Source organism: Aulonocara sp. 'chitande type north' Nkhata Bay, linkage group LG23 (assembly GCF_057382095.1).
Source record: "Aulonocara sp. 'chitande type north' Nkhata Bay isolate Kocher_YH1m ecotype deep benthic linkage group LG23, A_spYH_male_GT1.1, whole genome shotgun sequence".
NCBI classification, from domain to species: domain Eukaryota; kingdom Metazoa; phylum Chordata; class Actinopteri; order Cichliformes; family Cichlidae; genus Aulonocara; species Aulonocara sp. 'chitande type north' Nkhata Bay.
The window spans coordinates 9,511,211-9,532,037 of NC_141365.1; the positions used below are offsets into that span (position 1 = coordinate 9,511,211).

The 20,827-nt window shown below is 38.5% G+C and overlaps 2 protein-coding genes across 5 annotated transcripts in view; one reads left to right on the top strand and one right to left on the bottom strand.

Annotated features, from left to right (window-relative positions):
- The first annotated feature begins 117 nt into the window (after nt 1-117).
- lama3 (laminin, alpha 3) lies at nt 118-20,644 on the top strand. 2 transcript variants are annotated; one of them, XM_086281584.1, is made up of 38 exons: nt 118-359; nt 1,669-1,782; nt 1,963-2,075; nt 2,165-2,248; nt 2,341-2,444; nt 3,070-3,114; nt 3,200-3,354; nt 3,482-3,592; nt 3,804-3,912; nt 4,449-4,619; nt 5,910-6,106; nt 6,185-6,301; nt 6,373-6,524; nt 6,629-6,767; nt 6,853-6,952; nt 7,039-7,155; nt 7,249-7,419; nt 7,507-7,658; nt 9,700-9,906; nt 9,999-10,147; nt 10,261-10,423; nt 11,237-11,364; nt 11,451-11,601; nt 11,710-11,814; nt 11,906-12,039; nt 12,270-12,387; nt 13,704-13,838; nt 13,924-14,066; nt 14,159-14,266; nt 14,378-14,498; nt 14,587-14,693; nt 14,844-15,024; nt 15,987-16,136; nt 16,231-16,390; nt 16,474-16,601; nt 16,691-16,784; nt 16,876-16,986; nt 17,090-20,644. In XM_086281584.1, exons 1-38 carry the CDS (start codon nt 165-167, stop codon nt 17,233-17,235), a joined length of 5,085 nt encoding a protein of 1,694 aa, XP_086137710.1. In that variant the 5' UTR covers nt 118-164; the 3' UTR covers nt 17,236-20,644. The 2 variants fall into 2 exon arrangements, with proteins under 2 accessions (XP_086137710.1, XP_086137711.1); XM_086281585.1 differs by lacking the exon at nt 6,185-6,301.
- osbpl1a (oxysterol binding protein-like 1A) overlaps nt 19,977-20,827 on the bottom strand; it is a 32,279-nt gene continuing 31,428 nt past the window's right edge. For all 3 annotated transcript variants that reach the window (XM_086281587.1, XM_086281586.1, XM_086281588.1), the window contains one exon: nt 19,977-20,567. In XM_086281587.1, the coding sequence (XP_086137713.1) occupies nt 20,465-20,567 (103 nt within the window). In that variant the 3' untranslated portion in view covers nt 19,977-20,464. The remainder of the gene's footprint in view (nt 20,568-20,827) is intronic.

The window sequence follows — 20,827 nt, forward strand, 5'->3', positions numbered from 1 at the left end:
GAACTTTGATCTTAAGTCACACATATAGTTACACTCTCAGTCACTTATACAATCCAGCTTTTCTGCAACTCTCTCGCACAAAAAGCTCCAAGGTTCAGTCGAAGCTCCCTCCTAGCAGGGAGGATTTTTTTAATACACTCACAGGGCTCATTGAAAGACTTAAAATGCAGTGGGCTGCTTCTTGGCTTTGCATTGCAGCGCCTTTGTTTTTGCTCTGCTTTGCTCCAAGTTGTCCCTCTGCTCAGAAATATCCAAAGTGTTGGCATGACAGACGCACTCAGATCCGTCAGAAGCAGCACAGCAGGAAAACGTTCTGTGATCCTTCCTTCAGCAACCAGACAGCAGGTGCTGCCACTCAGGTAATGCAGCTGCTTTTTGGCTTATCTGTTACTCACTGTGTTTTTCCTTCTTATTTTCTATACTACTGTTTGTTATTACATTATGTGCAGTGAGAGAAAACAAGGTCAAGAAATCTTAGTGACTCGGTTTTTGTGATCTGAGCATATAAAGCTACTATTAACTCTTGTGCAGTCACTATCAGACATGAGTTTTTTTACGTGCCAGATATCCTAAGCTCACCAGACCTTTACTTGGATATATAATAACCTGGAGCAGACTCATTTCCAACATGCACATGCTCTTCAATACGTATCTCTATGTCGCACACCACACTGTTAAAAAAAAAAAATCCTAGAAAAACAGTAATATTCCGGCAGCTGGGGCGCCAAAATAATACCATGAAATAACAGAAAATAACTTTCCCATAAAAATATGGTTATTTTCAGTAATGACAATACAGTTTGTTGCCCTAATTTTACATGGGATTTTGCCTTTTTCATGTGCTTTTAAACATTAAATTAGGAGCATTTTAACGTGATCAAACAATGAAATTACCTATAAACAAGGTCAATGAATGTGGCAATATGAATAATAATACTTAAATGTACAGAAATATACAGTTAACAGTTGGTTTAAATAATAATGCATTGCATGCCCTGGGACAGAGGCGAGGCTGCCATATCGCACCATCGGCCCCTCACCAGTAGGTGAAGTGTCTTTAACAAGGACACAACGACCGAAAGTGTCCGAGCCGGGGCTCGAACTGGCAACCTTCTGATTACAAGGCAAACTGCCAACTCTTGAGCCACGATCACCCTAAATAGCAATAATAGTAATAATTATTTGATGTAAACAAAGTTTATAGGAATCATGTTATATATTTTTCCATAGCATTACATTTGAATTTAACAGTTCAATCCTTCACATAACGGACAAATATTTGTGCAATCATGATGCATTTGTGAATGTATTTTAACAATCTAAATATGCATATGTACAGACAAATACATTTACAAAACAAGGAAATTATGTTTTATTACATTACAGTGATTTTACATTAATTTACATTTGAAATGTGAAATCACAGTCTATTTATGTAAATTTAATGATATTCTAGAAGAACAGATCAAAACTGTAAAATACTTTTATATTAGGACTTTTTCTTACAGTGCACTTTACAGCAAATACTACAGCAAGAACTGCATTTACACCTTGTATAATGATTGATTTGTGGTAATGCATTACTTTAAAGTAGGTCAAGCACCCCTGGAGTTTTCCATTATGTTAATCGCCCCATAGTCGACTGTTCATCTCGCTGTGTCATTACAGAAGTGCAGCTCTGGCTTCTACAGAGAGTGGGCCGGACCGAACAGGGGCCAGTGTGTGCCATGCAGCTGCAATGGGCTCTCCGATGAGGGTGATGAGCGTACAGGGAACTGTGTGGTGGGTGCTGACTCACACATGCACACACAAAAAGACAATAATTACTCAGATACAAGTGATGTCTCTGCTGCTGAGAAACAATATTGTAGCAGATGTCAGTGTTGTAGCATTTGTAGTCACGCTGCTGGGCCAGATGGAAACCATGTTCCTTTTCTTTTGTTTGATCTAACTGGCCTCTAGAAATGTCAGTTCGACACTGCAGGAAATCGCTGTGAACGTTGCAAGGAGGGTTATTTTGAAGATCCAGTGAACAGAACCTGTCGTGCCTGTCCATGTCCCTTTACAGAGAACAAGTCAGTATCTGTTTATGTCCTACTCTTCCTGCACAGCTTTCCTTTTCCTTGTTTTGCGTGAATATGAAGACCTTCACTCTTTGTTTTAGTTTTGCACTGGCCTGCCTCGATGTTGGCTCAGGAGTGGTGGAATGTTTGTGTAAACATGGTTACAGTGGAGTCAGATGTGAGAGGTAACCGTACATCATTTGCATCTTCATCTTTGCAGCAAACGCCCCAACCCTCAAACTTATTTACTTTTCTCGTGTTTTTTCCCCCTTTTAAGATGTGCATTTGGTTATTATGGCAATCCCATGGTGCATGGGGGCATGTGCAAGCCCTGCAACTGCAAGAAGAATGGTTTGAACATGTGTGATTCTCTGACTGGAGGTGACTATTTATGCAATAAAGAAATACATAATAAGTAATGAATAAATAGATAATTACTCATTGAGAAAAAAAAGATCTCAATCCCTTTGTGCCAGAAGTGCACCGATGTTTTCTCCAGGTTCACTTTGCAATGCATCTGTAATGTATAGTCTACAAATACAGCTGAGGAAATCACCACTCAGTAACATAGAGTGAAAACATTGCTGAAGGACGGTGTCTGTAGTCATTGAGCTGTGAGAGACTAAACATGACCTCCATGGGTACAGAGTGTCTGGTTGCAATTTATTTTGCTTTAATGAAGGTCTGCTTTCAATTCTTCTCATATTTCTCGGGCATGCTCCTCAGCATCTAATTTAATTACATGTTCTTGATGTAATTTTAGTTATTTAAGGCATAAAATTAATATTATTGTATATATACATTTTAAATGAAATTGTATTTATTTATTTATTTATGTATTTTTGGTTGTTTGTTGTTTGTTTGATTTCCTACAACTTACTTATACTTACTGTATATTTTTGTAGCCTGTATCTCCATATATGGATTTGCATACATGGGCTAATATGAAAGCTAAAGTGGCCTTCATGTGATGAGATCCAACTTTACTATTTTTTCCTTTCAACAGAGTGCATCACATCTGGTAATAGTAACTGTGGGGATCACTGTCATGGTGAGTCTGTGTTGAAAGTTCATCTTGCAGTCGTGTTTTGACCTATAAAACTAAGACTCACTACATTTCATCTTGCCTTTACCAGCAGAGTGTGACAGCTGTACTTACACTTTGCTGGTGGACTCGGAGAAGATGGATGATGATCTGGTTTGGCTGAAGCAGCAGCTGCAGAACATCAGTCATAGTCCTGTATCACGATCTACTCTGAACAACCTGGAGGCTAACATATCTGAAGCAAAGGTAGCGATTCACACAGGGAATAGGTGTTTTTCTGAGAAAATACACTGCCCTTGAGAATATTTGCTATTTCAGATCATGCAGCAACATTTATCCAAGTTCAAAGTACTTCTTATCTAATGTTTCTTAGGTACAGATGGGGAGGCACAGTACTGCTGTGAGACTCCTGGATCCAAAGGTTGAACAGCTGGAAGCAGATGTGGCTGCTGACAGATATGACTTGTCTCAACTGAGTGATGAGGTACCTGGAGTGAATTTTCCCATGCTAATCAAAATGTAACTCATCCAAGAGACTGATAATTTTTCCTTTTTAATTGTAAATGCAAACTCATATTAGAATAGTAGAGGATAGCCAAATAGAATGAAAGACAGAGAACCCACAGGGAGCTTTCCCAGCTCTTTATGTTGGCTTATTATTAAATATATTTAAATATTTTCCAAAATTTTACCAGAACCTTGACATTACATCATATTTGAAGAAGACCTTGGAGTCTGCAAATGAAACGAAGTTAAAGGCAGAAGATCTATTTAAAACAGGAGGTCTTCTCACACCAATACAAGGTACATCTCTGAAATATGAAAATATATGTGGTCTTATCAGCGTGAAGTTGGAGTGTTCCTAACTTTAATAATTTCTGCTCAGTGATATCAGGTACAAGCAGACCTTTCCTGCCTCTCCTGCCAAAGACTTTGTGACACTTGTTAAGGAAACCGAATTACCTGTTATGTCAAAGTGGGCATCGGGCTCAAGAGTTGGGAGTTCGCCTTGTAATCGGAAGGTTGCCAGTTCGAGCCCCGGCTTGGACAGTCTCGGTCGTTGTGTCCTTGGGCAAGACACTTCACCCGTTGCCTACTGGTGGTGGTCAGAGGGCCCGGTGGCGCCAGTGTCCGGCAGCCTCGCCTCTGTCAGTGCGCCCCAGGGTGGCTGTGGCTACAATGTAGCTTGCCATCACCAGTGTGTGAATGTGTGCGTGAATGGGTGGATGACTGGATGTGTAAAGCGCTTTGGGGTCCTTAGGGACTAGTAAAGCGCTATATAAATACAGGCCATTTTTACCATTTATATCATTTAACAGCACTGTCTCTCCTCTTGTCAGATCTGATAAAGCAGCTAACTGAGGCGAAACCTGAAGATTCAGTTTCTCTCTCTGAAAAGGACAAAGGCAGGATGATGGAAGAAGCTCAGCGCATCATGCAGGAAATGAGAAAGAGAGGCTGCACTGCTCAGAGGGACAAAGCAGGAAGCGAGCAGGAGAAGGCACATAAATGTTAGAGATCTTTTTTCCTTGAGCATAGAGATTACAGTATGCTTATGAGGAGAGAGAGTGGGGCTGAAAATGGACACATTGGCATTTAGTATTTTAAATACAAACATTGTGTTTCATGTTAAATTATTCCACAAAGACCAACCCCCTTTCACCAGTTGAGAATTCACTAATGTTTTTATATAAAAATGACTGTATAAAGATTTAATTGACATTTTAAGAAATAACCAACTGGCATGTCCGTTTGCTAAAAATGAAACTGCAGCATATCTGCTGAAATCAAATGGAAATAGGAACAAATACCCACCAATAACTAAAAAGGTGACTACTTTACACACTACAGATGTTCTCTTCTTCCTCTTGTTTACGGTATTTATGCTAGGCTAAGTAGCCAGCATGTACCTTTATACCGAATGGGTCGATACATCCATCTATGCCCAGATAGCAGAATTATTCTCATGAAAACATCAGGCCCAGTATACTTCCTTGGTTTGACCTATACTTCCATATTTGGGGTGATTCTCACTTTAATCCTCCACTCTTGACTGACTGGCAGCAAGATTAATCTGTGTGTGCAAATCAAATAGTCTGGATGTGGAGATAGTTTTGACTCCCATAGTGTATGTGACCCAGGCTCTCACCGTTTATTGAACCAGAGCAAACACAAATATGTGGCAGATATACAGTTAGCTCCATAAATATTTGGACAGAGACAACTTTTTTCCAATTTTAGTTCTGTACTTTACAACAATGATTTCCAACAAAACAACTCAGATGCAGTTGAAGTGCAGGCCTTTGGCTTTCGTTCAGTAGGTTGAACAAAAAGATATGGAGAGCTCCTCTGACCGCATCTTCACAGGAAAATCTTCCAAATTCAAGCACCACACCTCAAATTAAGTCCAGGTCTTTTCTCTGTTTAATTGATAATGACAGTATGAAGAAACTGCCCACACCTTCATCTGATTTGAATGTGGATACCCTCAAATGAAAGCTGAGTCTACAGATAATGTCCAAGTCCATGATGTAACTATGATTGGAATATGTTTCAGTAAATGATAAAACCTTGTGTCAGTGTCCAAATATATATGGACCTAACTGTAGTGGCAGGAATGCGTCTCAGATCTTTAAACAGAACAGAGGACATGAACAATCAGCCAAACCATTTCAGAAACACAACTGCAGATTAATAATTTCATAATTAATGAAAATATAATTGTCAAAATTAGAGTTAGAAGACATTCTGTGGCCAATATCAAATAACTCTGATATCTAAATTTTGCATACTCTCTTCAGTGTTAGAACTCATCAGCAACGACATGATAGCTGCTGCAGAAATGAAACAACTCATCCTGCTTCAGAGTGGAGACTCTCTCATGGCCTCACATTCTGCTGTGAGAGAGTTGGGCGAGCTGCTGTTGGATGCAGAGGACAGAGTTGACAGAGCAAGGGGTCTTAACCTCAAGAGTCGTACTGCCCTACAGGAGCTGCAGGTAATGGGAAATAAAGCTCTCATTGGCCATGTCATACATTTCTGATGACACACTGTTTTATCTTTCTTCTTTTTCCAGCATCTTAAAGCTCAGCTGGATAAAGAACAAAGCACTCTCCATCCTGGGACTGAAATGACTAAAGATCTGCTAAAGAACATTACTGACAATTTGTCGATACTTAAGGAAGTTAAAAAAGTAATAAGCAGCTTTTTATAACTTCTCAAAAGTATTGGACTTTGCATTAAAGTTTACTGTTTAAATTGCAGGAATTTGAGAAGCGAGCAGCTCAGTTGGATGGTGCCAAGCTGGAACACTTTCAGCAGTTAAACAACAGTTTAAAAATAGCAGAGGTGGAAGCTATAGCCCAGGCAGAGGAGCATGCAAAGGAGCTCAAAAGAGTGGTGACAGAATTACAACAGTGAGTGTGAATCCCAAGAACAAATAAAGAAGCAAGGCAGATTTAGATTAGCTTGGGCCCCGTTTCTTGTTTAACATAATAGACCATCTTGGATTTTGTTACAGAGCGCTTCATACCGCTACTAACAGCACTTCACTGGTCAGCCTCCTGGGTATAGGGGCCTATGACAGCATCATTAAGGCAGTAGAAATGGCTGAGAAGGCAGCAAAGGAGTCCAAAAGGGCTGCTGATCAAACCTTAAAGGTAACTTCAGTGCTGTTAGTAAGAGTTATTAAAAAATCTACGTGTTTATAGAAAATATTAATGCAATATTTGAATGATAAATTAGGATGTGAAGAAGGGAGGTCTGATCAGCAGGTCTGAACAGCTGAAAGATAACTCAAGTTATCTATGGAGGGAAACCAGAGACACTCAAAGTCACCTTAAAAGTATGTAAAAACAAAACAAGTATCAAGACAAATATATTGAGTTTGAATGTGCAAAATGAAAAGGTGTTCTAATTTCTTTTGAACAGCGGTGTCACGTACAGTAAATGCTCACAGGAATCGTGTAAATAAACAAAAGAAAAAAAGAAGATCACTGAGAATCGACACCTCATCCATCGGTGACAAACTCAAAGAGATCAAAAGAGGTTTGTAGAGCACTTGGAATTGATGCAGATCAGAAAATAAACGTAAAATTAGTTATTGTATCTGCATATGATAGTTTTTCTTTTGTATTTCAGATGACACAGCGGCACTGATAGTGTCTGTGAAAACTGCTGCTTCTGATGCTAACGCTACAGTCAGCAGTGTGAAAGAGAGACTGAGAAATATCAGCGAGGAAGTGGGAAGAATAACTTTAACCAATATCAGTGTGAATATAAATGACATGTTGACAGATGCAGACCAGGCTGGTAAGTGTTTAAATTCCTTAAACATATTCTTGCAATTAAAATACAGTCATTTAAAGGTTTTATGTGTTGTTATTTTATCCGCTTAAGTAAAAAGCTTCAACAAAGCATTCCCTGTGATGAGTGACAAGCTCGCAGAAGTCAAGGCTCTTGGTAGGAGGATGTCACCTCACCCAAACATGACAGAAAGCATCCAGAGAATCAAGGACATAATAGAGGAGACAAGAAACTTTGTTAATAGGGTAACATTTTCTTTTTAATTTCATCTTTCCTATTAATTTCTTAATTGACTTGTCAGATTTGATTTAAAGCTGGAACAGCCTCACAGTGTATGACAGTACAGTGTGCATATGAAATGTGTAGCTTGCAGACTGAACCTTATGAAGCTGTCGGCTGTGTCTGCAGTTTTCCTCAGCTTCATGGTTCTTTGCAGGTATCTTCAAGTTTTCAAGAGAAATTAGCACTGCTAAAATGTAAAAATTCACAGTATTGCATTGCTTTCATTAATAAATGCAATACAAGAAAATCAAATAACTCAGAAAGGCCAAACAAATACACAAAAGTGAAATAAAAAAACTAATTAAAAAAATCCACACTTCTCAAAAAAACTTTAAAATAATAAAAATGAATAAAATAAATAAATAAATAAAATCATGTCACAAAAAATTGCACTAAATTAAATGCTTGACTCCAAGACATTAAAAGACCATGTGGCAACAGAAAAATGAACAACAGGTGGTACATATGCTGGGGCGAGTGATTAACTAGTTGAATAAAAGTGGCACAGAAAATAGAGGGAAGCAGGATGTTATTAACGATCACAAAGAAAATATTATTCAATAAAACAGGAAGTAACTCAAACAGGAGTATTAACAATACGAGCAAAAACAATAATACAAACTTTTGATCTAATTACAAGATATTTACAATTTTTTAATGATTGTTAATGTAAAGTGTTACCTGCTATTACCGAGACAGATATTTTATTATGTTTGCAATTTACTTTTCAAGTCAAGGGACGTTCATTTATTTCACACATTAAAGCACAGCAGACCCTGACAAAAGTGCTGCACAACAATCGATACAACAATTAGGAAAATATAATAATATGATGAAAGGTTATTAAAGGTTAATAAACTAAACAAGAGGTTTGACTTTCATTATTAAAAGGAGCTAGCTATAGTGACAGATTTAATCTGTCTTTAATTTCAGAGAGGAATCACAATTTACACCAGGTTTCTTTACATGACATTAAGGTATGAAGCCTGAGACAGAATAGGGCCTTTAATCGACCCCTGTGGTACTCCACGGGTCAAAGTGGACGCTTTAGAACAAATCCTACTGGAAAAAGAACCGTTAATCAGATATGACTTTAATCAGTTTGGAGCAGTGCCATTGATATCACTACACTGCTGAAGATAGGAAATTAATATTTCATGATTCACTGTATCAAATGCAACAGTAAGATCAAGTAATATAAGAACAGATGAGTGATCAGCATTGACAATATAGAAGAGTCATTATAAACTCTCAAAAGTACTAATATATTGCTTAAGGCTGTTTCAAATTAACACATTATATATTAAGTGCTATGTAAGCACTATCCAAAGAGAATTCATTTGGCCTTGGAGTGTGCAGAGATTATCTTCAGTATTTCCCTTGTTTTTGGTGAAAGGAGGACAGAGCATGATAGCTGGATTGTATTTTGGCTTGATTCATAGACAAAGCTGAAAGTATTTTCCCCTCTGATCAGGAGTAACAAGGCTGCCAGCTATGGGAAACTAAATTTTTGCACAGCCCAGACTGACATCTGTTGTCTGGAGGATCAACCAGGTTACACGGTCAGCTACATGCGACTGCTCTCAGGAAGTTTTAGATAATCTGCTGAACACAATACGGCCTTAAATGCTGGTGCTGAGTCAAAAAGCTAATATACTTGGTTACATTTTTTTTTTTGCTGAGTCTGACCTTTCAGAAATAAACAGACTTTACCAGCTAGAATTACTACTTGGATGGTGACATTACAATTATTTACATGTGGGAAGCTGCTTCATTTAGTAACTCTGATGCAAACATTCACATTGGAAATACCCAAAAACCCCAGAAATTCTGCTTGAGTTGGTGGAGCAAAAATAGAACTCAAAGTAGTGCAACCTTGTTTCCATTACCCCTAAGTTGTAAAAATAAAATAATAAATGTATGAATACAATAGTTTATTTTTTTAAAAACACATAGATCATCTGTTTTTGTGACACACACAATTTCTACCGTCTCTTGTCACAGCTCTCTCTTGGCACCACTTTCAATGGAAAGAGCCACATTGAGCTTCACCCTCCAAGAGACCTTGAGGACATTAAAGCGTTTACAGCTGTCGATCTTCTCCTCAATCGGCATCACAAAATCCCGGCTAAGTCTGATGTGAGACGAAAACGACACCAGGATGAACACAGAGATGCCAACCTGTTCGTTTTCTACCTGGGCAGCAAGAATGTGAGCGTGCATACCGGCCTACACAGGAAGCATGATGTAGTTTTTTGTTTTTTTCTTTAATATACCTTAGGTTTCTTTTATTACATTTCTAGGCTTCTGGAGACTACATTGGAATGGCTATCAGAAACGCTGTGTTGGTTTGTGTCTATAAGTTGGGTGGAGTGGTTCATGAGATAGAAACCAGCCAAATAACACTCGGAAGCGTGAACTCCTCAGCCGTTGACAGAGTTATCTTCCACAGGTACTGAGTACATATGGTAGAAGTGTATTTTAAAATGAACATGGATTTGCTAGCTGAAAGTTTACATGATGTCACCAACATGTTTCTTATCTTCGTGCCAACAATTCCTGCAGGGTTTACCAGGACGCTGAAGTGAACGTCACAAAGAACTTCACGTCAAAGGAGCGTGTCAGTCTCCCTCCTAAACGTAACCTCCCAAACACAATGACAGGCGTCTTCGACTTGGATCCAGGCAGTGTCGTTTTCTACGTGGGGGGCTATCCCGATTACTTCACTGTAATAAGTCTCTGCTTTCATTTCATCCTGCCTGCAAATTTATAGTGTTTAAAGGGGTAGAGAGTTGAAAGACGACTCAAAGCCAATTCAAACTCATTTAATAAGCTTGTGTAAAATTGTAAACGTTGCAATAGCAATGATAACTTTTGTATAACACACAAGCAAGCACACAGAAAGTTTAGACACTGTGTCTTTCATTTGTTTAGCCAAAGATAATGGGTTTTAAATAAAGGAAAAGCTAACATATAAAAACTAGTTTCCAGCACACACAGCTTCAGTTGACTTGATGGGTGGAAGAAGTAAAGAAAAAAGTACGGAAAAAGGTTTATTGTATTGTTTATTGTCAAGATTTTGACTCATGGGGTAACTCAACGTATTGCATGATTTTCTAAGTTTTCTTTGAAAACTATTTGGAATTTATTTGATGCTGAAAGAAGTGTTTTGATGGAAGCCATGATCTCCCAATTTTGATATGGATTTGATTTTATATATTATATCACTGTTTTATAGTATATATGACAATATTTGTTTTGTGGAAATAGGGTTCCATAGACTGCATGAATGACATACAACAGTCTTATTCAGAGACTGAAATTGAACAATTTAGTGAGAAAGGTACTTTTTGTGAAGAAGTTGAAATACAAAGTCCCTATCACAGTCTGTCATCATCCTTTTGTGGGAATGGGTTAATGAAAAATAGCTTAGAGCTTCTGAGCCCTAGAGAACAGGAGTGTACTCAACAAAATCATTTGCATTAGTAAATGACATGTTCACTTTTTCAGTCCAATTTTCAGTCCTCTTTTGTTCTCATAGCCTCCAGTGGAGCTGCGTTACCCCAAGTACAGAGGAGCCATAAAACTCTCCTACCTGAATGATAATCCTGTCTGCCTTTTTAACTTCAAACATGCTGTCAATATGGATGCAAAACAGCACACTGTGAAGTAAGCATAAAACAAAAAATTAAAAATAAAGGTCGGACATTGTGTTGACTAGAAAAGGTCAAATAATGATTAAATTATGTGTTTAGGATTGCACAGGAAGAGGTGTCTGATTATTATGAAGGAAGAGGTTACCGCATGGCGTTCATAAAGGATCCTGACTGGAAAAAGAGGCGACTGTTCAGATTTCACACAAACAGCCGAGAAACAAATGCCTTGTTATTCTACATTGGAAACAACGTAGGATTTTAATTTTTGAATAGATGCTTGAAGCACTTATATAACTGCATGTTTAACAAAAAAACAAACAAAAAAAGATTTAAAATTCATGTGTTTCTTCTGTTTTAGGAGTCCTTTTTCTGTGTGTTTGTGGAGAGAGGCTTCCTTGTGCTACAAGGTCAACAAGCTGACAGAGAGATTAGACTTCGGAGTGCTGAAAGAGTGTCTCTGTTTGTAAGAACAACAATACAATTAGTTACTTTAAAAAACTTGAAAGTCTTTTTGTTAAATTCATGCCTTTCTAAGCATATGCTTCCTGTTTCAGGACACGCAGTTTGCAATTGCCATTGCAGATAAATTAATTGTGTACTATGGGCAAAATACGGTCTCCACAGATCACATTCAAACAGACTACATCAGTTATTACATTGGGGGTCTTCCAGCAGAGCTCAGAGAGAGGTAATGCAACACACGATGCTTTTAAAATCATGTCAAACTCAGCTTCCTCTGGGAGGGAAACAAATAATTCCCTACTGAAAGACTTACAAAAAAATCAAACCACTCTCATGACCATTACTATATGACATATAAATGCCAGTGCCAATGTGTGTGTTGAGTAGTCTAGAAGAAAACAGTATCAGCTAATCAAACTGACCTTTTCTATGAGCCTGTCTGCCTTTGAATCTCAGACACAACATCACAGCTGCACCGCTCAGGGGATGCGTGGATAACCTGAAAGCAGATGCTGAGATTGTCGAGTACAACAGGACAATAGGTGTCAGCAGTGGATGTCCAGTCTCCTCACTGGTAAGTCTCGGTCCGGGGCTCGGACCGAGACGCCTCGGTCGTTGTGTCCTTGGGCAAGACACTTCACCCGTTGCCTACTGGTGGTGGTCAGAGGGCCCGGTGGTGCCAGTGTCCGGCAGCCTCGCCTCTGTCAGTGCGCCCCAGGGTGGCTGTGGCTACAATGTAGCTTGCCATCACCAGTGTGTGAATGTGTGTGTGAATGGGTGGATGACTGGATATGTAAAGCGCTTTGGGGTCCTTAGGGACTAGTAAAAGCGCTATATAAATACAGGCCATTTACCATTTACAAATCTGCATTAAAATTTCTCTCAGATGATCAGAGGATAGACTTTTTGAAACTTTTTTTTTTTTTTTAAATAAAAGATGGACTTAACCGCAGAGTCTGAGTAGTGAAGCCAGTGCAGAAGTGCACGGCACCTGCCTGGTTTCTAATGCACAGCAGGGGGGTAATTCTCCTTAGTCAGACTTTTAAAAAGTTTATGAGAAATTGTACCTACTTCTCACTTCATTTTAGCTCTTCAAGAACTTGTTGTTTTGATAACTTTGTGTCTTATATAATAACGCAGAGTGTTCCTTTTTAAAATTATGGCCCAATTAAGTATCTAAGTATGAGAATTGATGCCTGTGCAGCGGTGCTTCGAATGTGCCTAGTTTCTAATGCACAGCAGGAGGAAAACTCCTCGTTAGTGTGTTTGTACCTGCTCGTACAAATGTACTTACTTCTCACTTTTAGATCTCAGTACCCCATCAAATTGTTGCCTTATTAACTTTGTGTCTTATGTAACATAGCAGCGTGTTCTTTTTGAAAATTATGGCACCATTAAGTGTAAAATAGATGTTTAATTGAGGCGCTTCACGGCAAGGTACCTTGTGATTGACAAACCCCTTATCTCAGTTTTCCAGTCAGAGACACCCCTCACTTAACAAATCCATGAACCATGATGAACCAATCGTTATTGTGAAGAATAATCATGAAGTCAGTAGCATGATGTGGCCAATATTAGCTATCACACCTACCTGGAAATAACAGGGGAAAAAAGACTGTAGCAGCAGTTTGTTTCTTATATTCATATTAAAATAATATAACTGTCACGGGCTTAAATTAGTTGCCAGTGGTTACTCATTAAGGATATAGTAGTGTATTCAACTTCAACAATAGTGCGCTTTATTACTTAAAAAGTTAACTTTTCATTTGTAGGTGGAAAAATGTGACATTTCCTATTTCAAAAGTCAATCTCTGTCTAGCTTTAAAACACTAAATGAATAGCCTGTAGACACAGGGGTCTAATACTAGTGTGTTTCTGGCTTGTGTATAGGGTGTTCGTGCAGCTACATTGAATTCGGCTCTTTCTGTCGATTCTCTGTTTGCCTGGGACGAACAGCCAGTGAGAGTCTCGTTAGGCTTCAGGAGCACAGGCAAGCGGGGCGTTGTTCTGAAGAGCGGCTCTCAGGTAAATCTCGTGTGCCACACTTTTTGATTTAAAAGAAAATCAAAAGGAAAATATCAAGATGACTTTAGTAGTACTCTCACTGCAGGGCTCCAAACCTGTCCACAATCTCCAGTTGTCCCTGGACGATGGCTTTGTGGTTTTTTATAGTTTTAATTATACCCTGAGGTCAAATGAAAGGTATAATGATGGAGTCTGGCATTACGTGTCTGCAGTGGGGAAGCCATCAGGGTAAGATCTGTCAGCTTTTTGCTGATACCTGGATTTTATTGCAATTAAAATTTAAAATCAGCACGTCGCTAATGTTGTCGTGATTTTCTCAGGCTGCTGCTTAGCATTGACAATGTAAATGTGAGTCCGGCACATTCAGACCAAATCAGCATGCAAAGAGGAAAATTCAAAGGCTGCATTGCTAATCTTTATACAAGCAGGTTTGTTATACATTCTTTCAGTTGCTTTATAATATATCTCACAATATATATCTGTTTATTACAATAACACGATTCAATTTTGATGAAACAAAATCTCCTCATTTCACACAGGCCGAGTATTTTACCTGCTGATCTAAGCTCATTATCGCAAACTGGAGACATTATCTTTGGTCAGTGCAGTCAGCCTCCCCCACCGCACTCTACAATGAAAAGGCCCCAGACGCACAACCTTGTAAGCACATCAAACTATTATTTTTTTCAGCTCCCCTATTGCTGGATAATGACATAGTAACAGCAGTCATTTTTCTGCTGCGTGTCAGATTACGACTCCAGCTGGCAGTCAATGTAGACCCCAGAGAGCATACCAACTCTATGAGAAAGACAGCTGGGTCAGTTACAACCTCCCACAAGAAAACCTTAATTATAGGTAAAATACTAAAACCTGAAAATTATAATGGCATTTTCCATGACTGGTTTGGTTTGGTAACCTTTAGAGTGCCTCGTCAAACCTTCATCCAGCTGTGAATTCATTCATAAACATTTAAAGGGACTTTGTTCTTGTTCTCATGTGTCTCAGGCCTCACTTCTCTCTTGATATCAATACCAAATCGTCCAAAGGGCTCATCCTCCATGTCGCAGGAAGAGGAGCCGTCCCCCTCCTGGCTCTGTACATGGCCAACGGCAAGATCAAGATGTCACTTGGTCAAAACAGAATCATCCAGCACAAGGAGAAGAGCAATGATGGCAACTGGCATAGAGTTTGTAACCAAGTCTCATTACAAATATTAAGTGATAAAAGCAGCAAAGCTCTAAACATTGGACTCCTGATTTCAAAGGAACAGTTGCAGATATATGGGAATTTCGGTTGCTTATCTCACATAGATTTTATCAGCAGTAGGATAAAACTAGAAAACTAGAAAACCAGCAAAATGCAAGTCAGACTAATCGGATTGAACAAAGAAGCAAAAGAAACACAGGAAAAAGGCAAACACTAAGAAACATGAGGGAGGAGACGATATCTCTAAAGAGGAGATCAATGGAACAAAAAAAGGTAACCAAAACTAAAAGAATAAACAAAATAAATAATAAAAAAATAATAATAAAGAAAAACAATAATTAATATTACTACTGTTGGCAGCTGGGCAGCAGGTATCTTTCATTAGAGCAAACAAATATAACCTTTACAGCAGCACCAATTAAGCTTTGATTGGATGACAAAATTAACAACAACAAAAACCAATTTGTTTTTTGTTGTTCCCAAGTGTCTCACAGGCAGAGAAAATATATATGTTATTCTTCTCAAAAAGTAAATGTATTTATTTCCCTAAACAACGGGCAGTGCCAAAATGAAGCGTTAAGGATTTAAATGGTGCAGAAAAGAAAATTACTGATATCAGAAAGCTTCCAATGGGAATTCAAACACCGCTAACAAGAAATATATATACAAAATATATAAAATACATTAAAAAAAATAATGACATAGTGGGCAATTACATAATGGAACTGATTTTTGAAAGTTTGTTGGAGCATAAATGGAAAGCAGGAGGAACAACTAATTTCTAAATCACTTTTATCATAAACAATCAGGACATAACTCTTAATATGCAGGGGAAAAAATGCAGTAATTCTTTTCTCATATCTGTGTGTCATATCACAATCATATCACAGTGATGGTGAAGTTATATTCTGTGGATGGCTGAGTTTGTTTGCGTGTGCGCAGGTTCAATTCAGCGTGGAGAACAGCACTTTTCATCTTCTGGTTGATGGGATCCGTGTGACTGATGGCCGCTTACCAAACAATGAGGGATCATCTTTAGACCTGCACAACCCTGTGTATCTGGGAGCTGGTACAAAAAGCAAAAACACTAAAGTCTGTATCAGACTCAAGCTATGGCAAATATTTTCCCACATCTTTTTGTTTGCACACTGACCGGCTTCTCTTTTCTCTTCCTGTCCTTTATCAGGGACACAACATCCCCACAGACAGTGTTATCAGCTGTATAAGGGAATTCAAAATGAATGATGTATTTGTTGGTGCAGCTGAGGTGAGCCACAAAGCCTTACCGTGCTTTCATGGGCTTGCAGAGGAAGGGACATACTTTGGTGGCGGTCACATCGTCTTAGGTTTGGCCTTGTATTTCAAAAATCTTGATGCTGCTGATGTGTTTCAATCATCCGCACACTCATAAAGAACATTTCTATTCTAGATAACTACTTCACCGTTGGCTCGCACTTTTTGTTGTCCTTCAAGCTGCGCCCTCAACACCTCACGGGTCTTCTCTTCCACGTTCAAAGTGATAAGACCAGCCTTAATGTGTTCTTAATGGAAAACAAGGTAAAACCTCTCGCTCTTGTGACAGCTAATTGGGCAGCAATTCAAAAGAAAAGCTGCATGAGATGACAAAATATGTTATGTTTTACCAGGTGGGCGTCAAAGCAAATGATGGTAATGGAGCTGTTAGTGTCTCAGTAACACCTCGTAAAAGCCTCTGTGATGGAAAATTTCACGAGGTTACAGGTAGGACATCGTGTATTAAAAACATTCAAGAACGTGAGTCACATGTTGATAGTTGTGCTTTTAAAATTCTTCTGTTATTGTTGTTTCTCAGTCTCCAAAAAAAGGAACGCATTCCAACTAGTGGTTGACTCCGTGTCCAAGGAGAAAGCAGGCCCCAAATCCACGTCATATTCAACGGCCCTGGAATCGCTTCACATTGGGGGTAAATCCATGAACCGCTGGGCATTATATCTTTCAGAGAGTTTCAGCTTTTTGTCGTATAATCTGATCAGAATCTCTTTGTGCTTTTTCCTTTCCTGAATTAGGGACAACAAATCAAAATGGAGCCCCTGTGCCTTCACCTTTTGTGGGCTGCTTGCGAAATGTGAAGCTTAATGGAAAGCCGGTTGCATTTGCGAAAGCCTCCAGAGTGGTCGGTCCAGTGAGCATCAACAGATGCCCCGCAAACTAATGAAATACATCATTACAAACAGGGATGGGAATAGTAAACCTAGTTAGGCTGAAATCAAGCAACAATTTTTCCAATCTAACGGAATTGTATTTCTCTAAGCTTCAGTTCCTTTTTTCCACCACAGGAATGTTTTCCTGATATTTGCTCATTACAAAGCAATGACGCCAAACTCATGATAGCGAGTTGTAAATCACCTGCAAGCTTATTTTCTACTCTCCCTACACTGTTCCAGACGCATTGATATTAAAATAGTCGCCCTGAAGCTGAAAACCTGTTACGGTCTACTTTTATTTCCCCACAGAACACCGATAAGGTGAGAAAACTGATAGAGACTCAGTTCAATGCAGCCACAACACCATCTAAGAGCACAACAGCAAAATTTGCCATAAATTTAGCAGTGGATTTTAAACAAATCCACCCCAATCCCATCTATTAGCTGCGCTAATCACCCTGCCTCGCAGCAAGGTCTTGCGTTTGAATCCCGAGACTCTGTGGCTGTTCCCCATGGAGTGTGCATGCTCTCCCCATGTCTGTGTGGGTTCTCACCAGGTACTTTGTCTTCCTCACACATTCCAAAGGCATCCATGTTATGTTAATTGGTCATTCTAAATTGGCTGCAGGCGTGAGTGTGAATGGATGTTTATCTATCTGCGTTAGCTCTGTGATCTGTCCACAGTGCAACACACCTCTCACCCAATGACACTTGTGATAAGCTCCGGCATTACCATGACCCTGACTTCCATACACTGGAGAAAATAGATGAATGAATTTTAAACATCTGATATATTTATCTGTCGCAATATCAGTCGCTTCACATTAACACAAAACCTTATTAATCAGTATAGGAACAGACAGGATCCATAAGAAACAGCATCAGTTCATTCCCGTGTTTAAAATTAAGGTAAATATTACATACACACGCACCTTACTCATACTAATAGCCTTAAGTCTGCCCTACGTTTGACCAATAGATGGAGTGCTTCCCTTCATGTAATGCGAGGTGTTAGTTCACATTTACTCTCAGCTGGTGATGGCAGCAAAACATTACCAAGAACTTGAAGGTGTCAAGGTTCAAGTGAATGACATGGATGGATTTCCCCCCACAAATTGCTTTTTATTTTCTGTCTGTAGCAGTAGTGGTAGTTAGCACACACAGGCTTGAAGACTGTATTCTGCCCTGTAATTCAAGTGCACTGTAAAGCTGCTCAAGTCATATGAAATGAAGTTTGTCTTTTTTGTTTATTTTTATTTTTGCCCTTTGATATTACTATACAGTTCACACACATAGAGAGTGGGTAACTAAGTACAGAAGAAAATATATAGTTATTATTTATAGTGTAGTTATACTTTTATTACGAAAAATATGAATAAGATCACTTTAAATGTCTAATAATCTGCTCTACGTTTAAAATAAGTGAGATGTCATAAAAAGTAATAACAATAAATGTACAGCAGATTATTTTAAATGATACTAAACACTGCAGTCAATTACAATAATGTGTAACAGATATAAATATAAATGTAAGTATATTCTGATATATTTGCAGTTCATCAATATGCATGTGAAACTTTACTTTAAATGGTTGGCTAATTAGAAGTGACTCATAGAGGTCATTAAATGAGTGACAGAATATTTTAAATGTCTAAGAAATAGTCATAAATTATTCTAAATGTGCAATATGTAAATTACTACACATTCAAGCGGGCTGCATTAAATGACTAATCAATTAGGGTTACAAATAGATTATTATATAGGCAACAGATGACTTTTAACAAATAACAGTTCATTGTGAATTAGTATAGTACAGTTCTAGTATTGGGACCCACCCAGTTTGCGTTGTCAGTGGTTATTTTGCCCCTTAAAGTTGCTGGATGTCATCAAATTGCTATGGTTTATGGGGTGGCTGTAGGTCAGGAGGTTGAGCAGGTCATCTGCTAATTGGAAGATTGCAGTTTGATCCTTGGCGTTAGCCCGCATCCATCAGAGTATGAATGTGTGTGAATCTTAGATAGAAAGCACTTAAGCATAGAAAAAGTCTGACTCTAAATTTTCTTTTCTCATTACTCATCTTTTTCTAATTTACATTTTAAACATTTTCAGCTTTTTTCCAACTTCTTCTCTGTGTGATTGTCAGCTTTTAGCAGTTCAGCTTTTTTGTTTTCATGTGCAAATTTCTGTATTTTTCATCTCGTTCAACATTTTTAACTTAAAATTCAGCAATTAATTCATTTCAATGCATACATTCAGATTCAAGCATTCACACTGCAGTTTCTTCAGAAAATGCACTTTCTAGTTTCCCCTTAAAGTAACCGTATGGGGGCACGATTTATTAAATATCCATCTATTCAGATTCTGTTGAGGCCTAGCATTAGATGTGTGTGTTCACTTTATTTACAGGTGGCTGTGGACCATCACTGTAGAAAGCTTCATCTCTGCTCAAGTTGAAGCACTGAACTGGACTGCACTGTATTTGTGGCCCATCCCCCCCAAAATCTTAATTTTTGCTGAGTAAAATTATTTTCTTTTTGTTTTTTTTAATGTTAGTCTCTTTTCTGTGCTCAGTCAGTTGCTCAATAAGCTTGCATGACTTCGCCCTCATGTCTAAATATGGATATTCTGGCTCAAAACGCAATCACAGTGGCCAAACTGCCATCACTGAGGCTTTGCTCATGGTTTATATCAATCTATGTCTTCAGCAGTCAGAAAAAAATAAACACAAATAATAAAAAAATCATATTAGTCAGTTCTTAATGTATCTTTATAAGGTTGAGACTAATACAGAAAATTTACAGTGGGTTTTGTTCTGTAATCTTTTTTCCTTCACAAAGCAAAATACAGGAGAAAATAATCACAATCCACATTAGACGAGTAGTGGGTTTTCGAGTGCAATGCGAGTCCAGAGCGAATGTAAATAACATGAGGTCACTGACGGCTGGATTTATGGAAAGTATATACAGATATACAACTGGAGACAAAACACTATTATGAATATTTAAAAGAAGACAGGTGGACAGTAAAAATCACAAACCCTATCCACTGTGCTAAAAGTCCATTTTAAAGAAAAACCTCTTTAAGTCAATGCAAATGCTATACTGTCAAACATTTCCTGCACAGCTTCACCTCCATAAAGTAGATTAAGGCCACACTGTTTAAGTACACTTTTTTCATATTGCTTGGTCTTGTAATTTTCCAATAAAAACAGTTCATGCTTTGTGCAGAGAAAGTCCTTTAATAAATGTCCGGCATCTGGCTGTAGGCCCTGTTCCAGTATCCACCACAGAAGAGCCAGTCCTGGGAACTGGTGTGGGGATTTTGCCCCTGTTGAAACCACCTAAAAAACACATCACAGAAATATCAGCATTCATAGATCCCAGCAGGGCGAGCCAAAACTGAATACAAACAAGAGAAAGTGAGAAAGAAATGTATGATTCGGAGGGAAGATGGGGTGATTGAGTAATTGCATTTGGTGCCATTAAGAGGAGCTGCCATGCTGGTGGAAGGAAAAGCGGATTTATTAAATTTGTCTCTATCATATCTGGATAGAAAATACACACAGTGGTAGATAATTTAGAGACTCAGATGTGTTAAGGT

What these genes read in the sequence shown, in the direction of transcription:
- lama3 (XM_086281584.1), top strand. Translation starts at nt 165, where the DNA reads ATGCAGTGGGCTGCTTCTTGGCTTTGCATTGCAGCGCCTTTGTTTTTG. An exon ending in TCTTCTCACACCAATACAAG is followed by an intron (nt 3,913 to 4,448) that starts GTACATCTCTGA and finishes TCCTCTTGTCAG; the next exon opens with ATCTGATAAAGCAGCTAACT. An exon ending in CAAAAAGCAAAAACACTAAA is followed by an intron (nt 16,137 to 16,230) that starts GTCTGTATCAGA and finishes GTCCTTTATCAG; the next exon opens with GGACACAACATCCCCACAGA.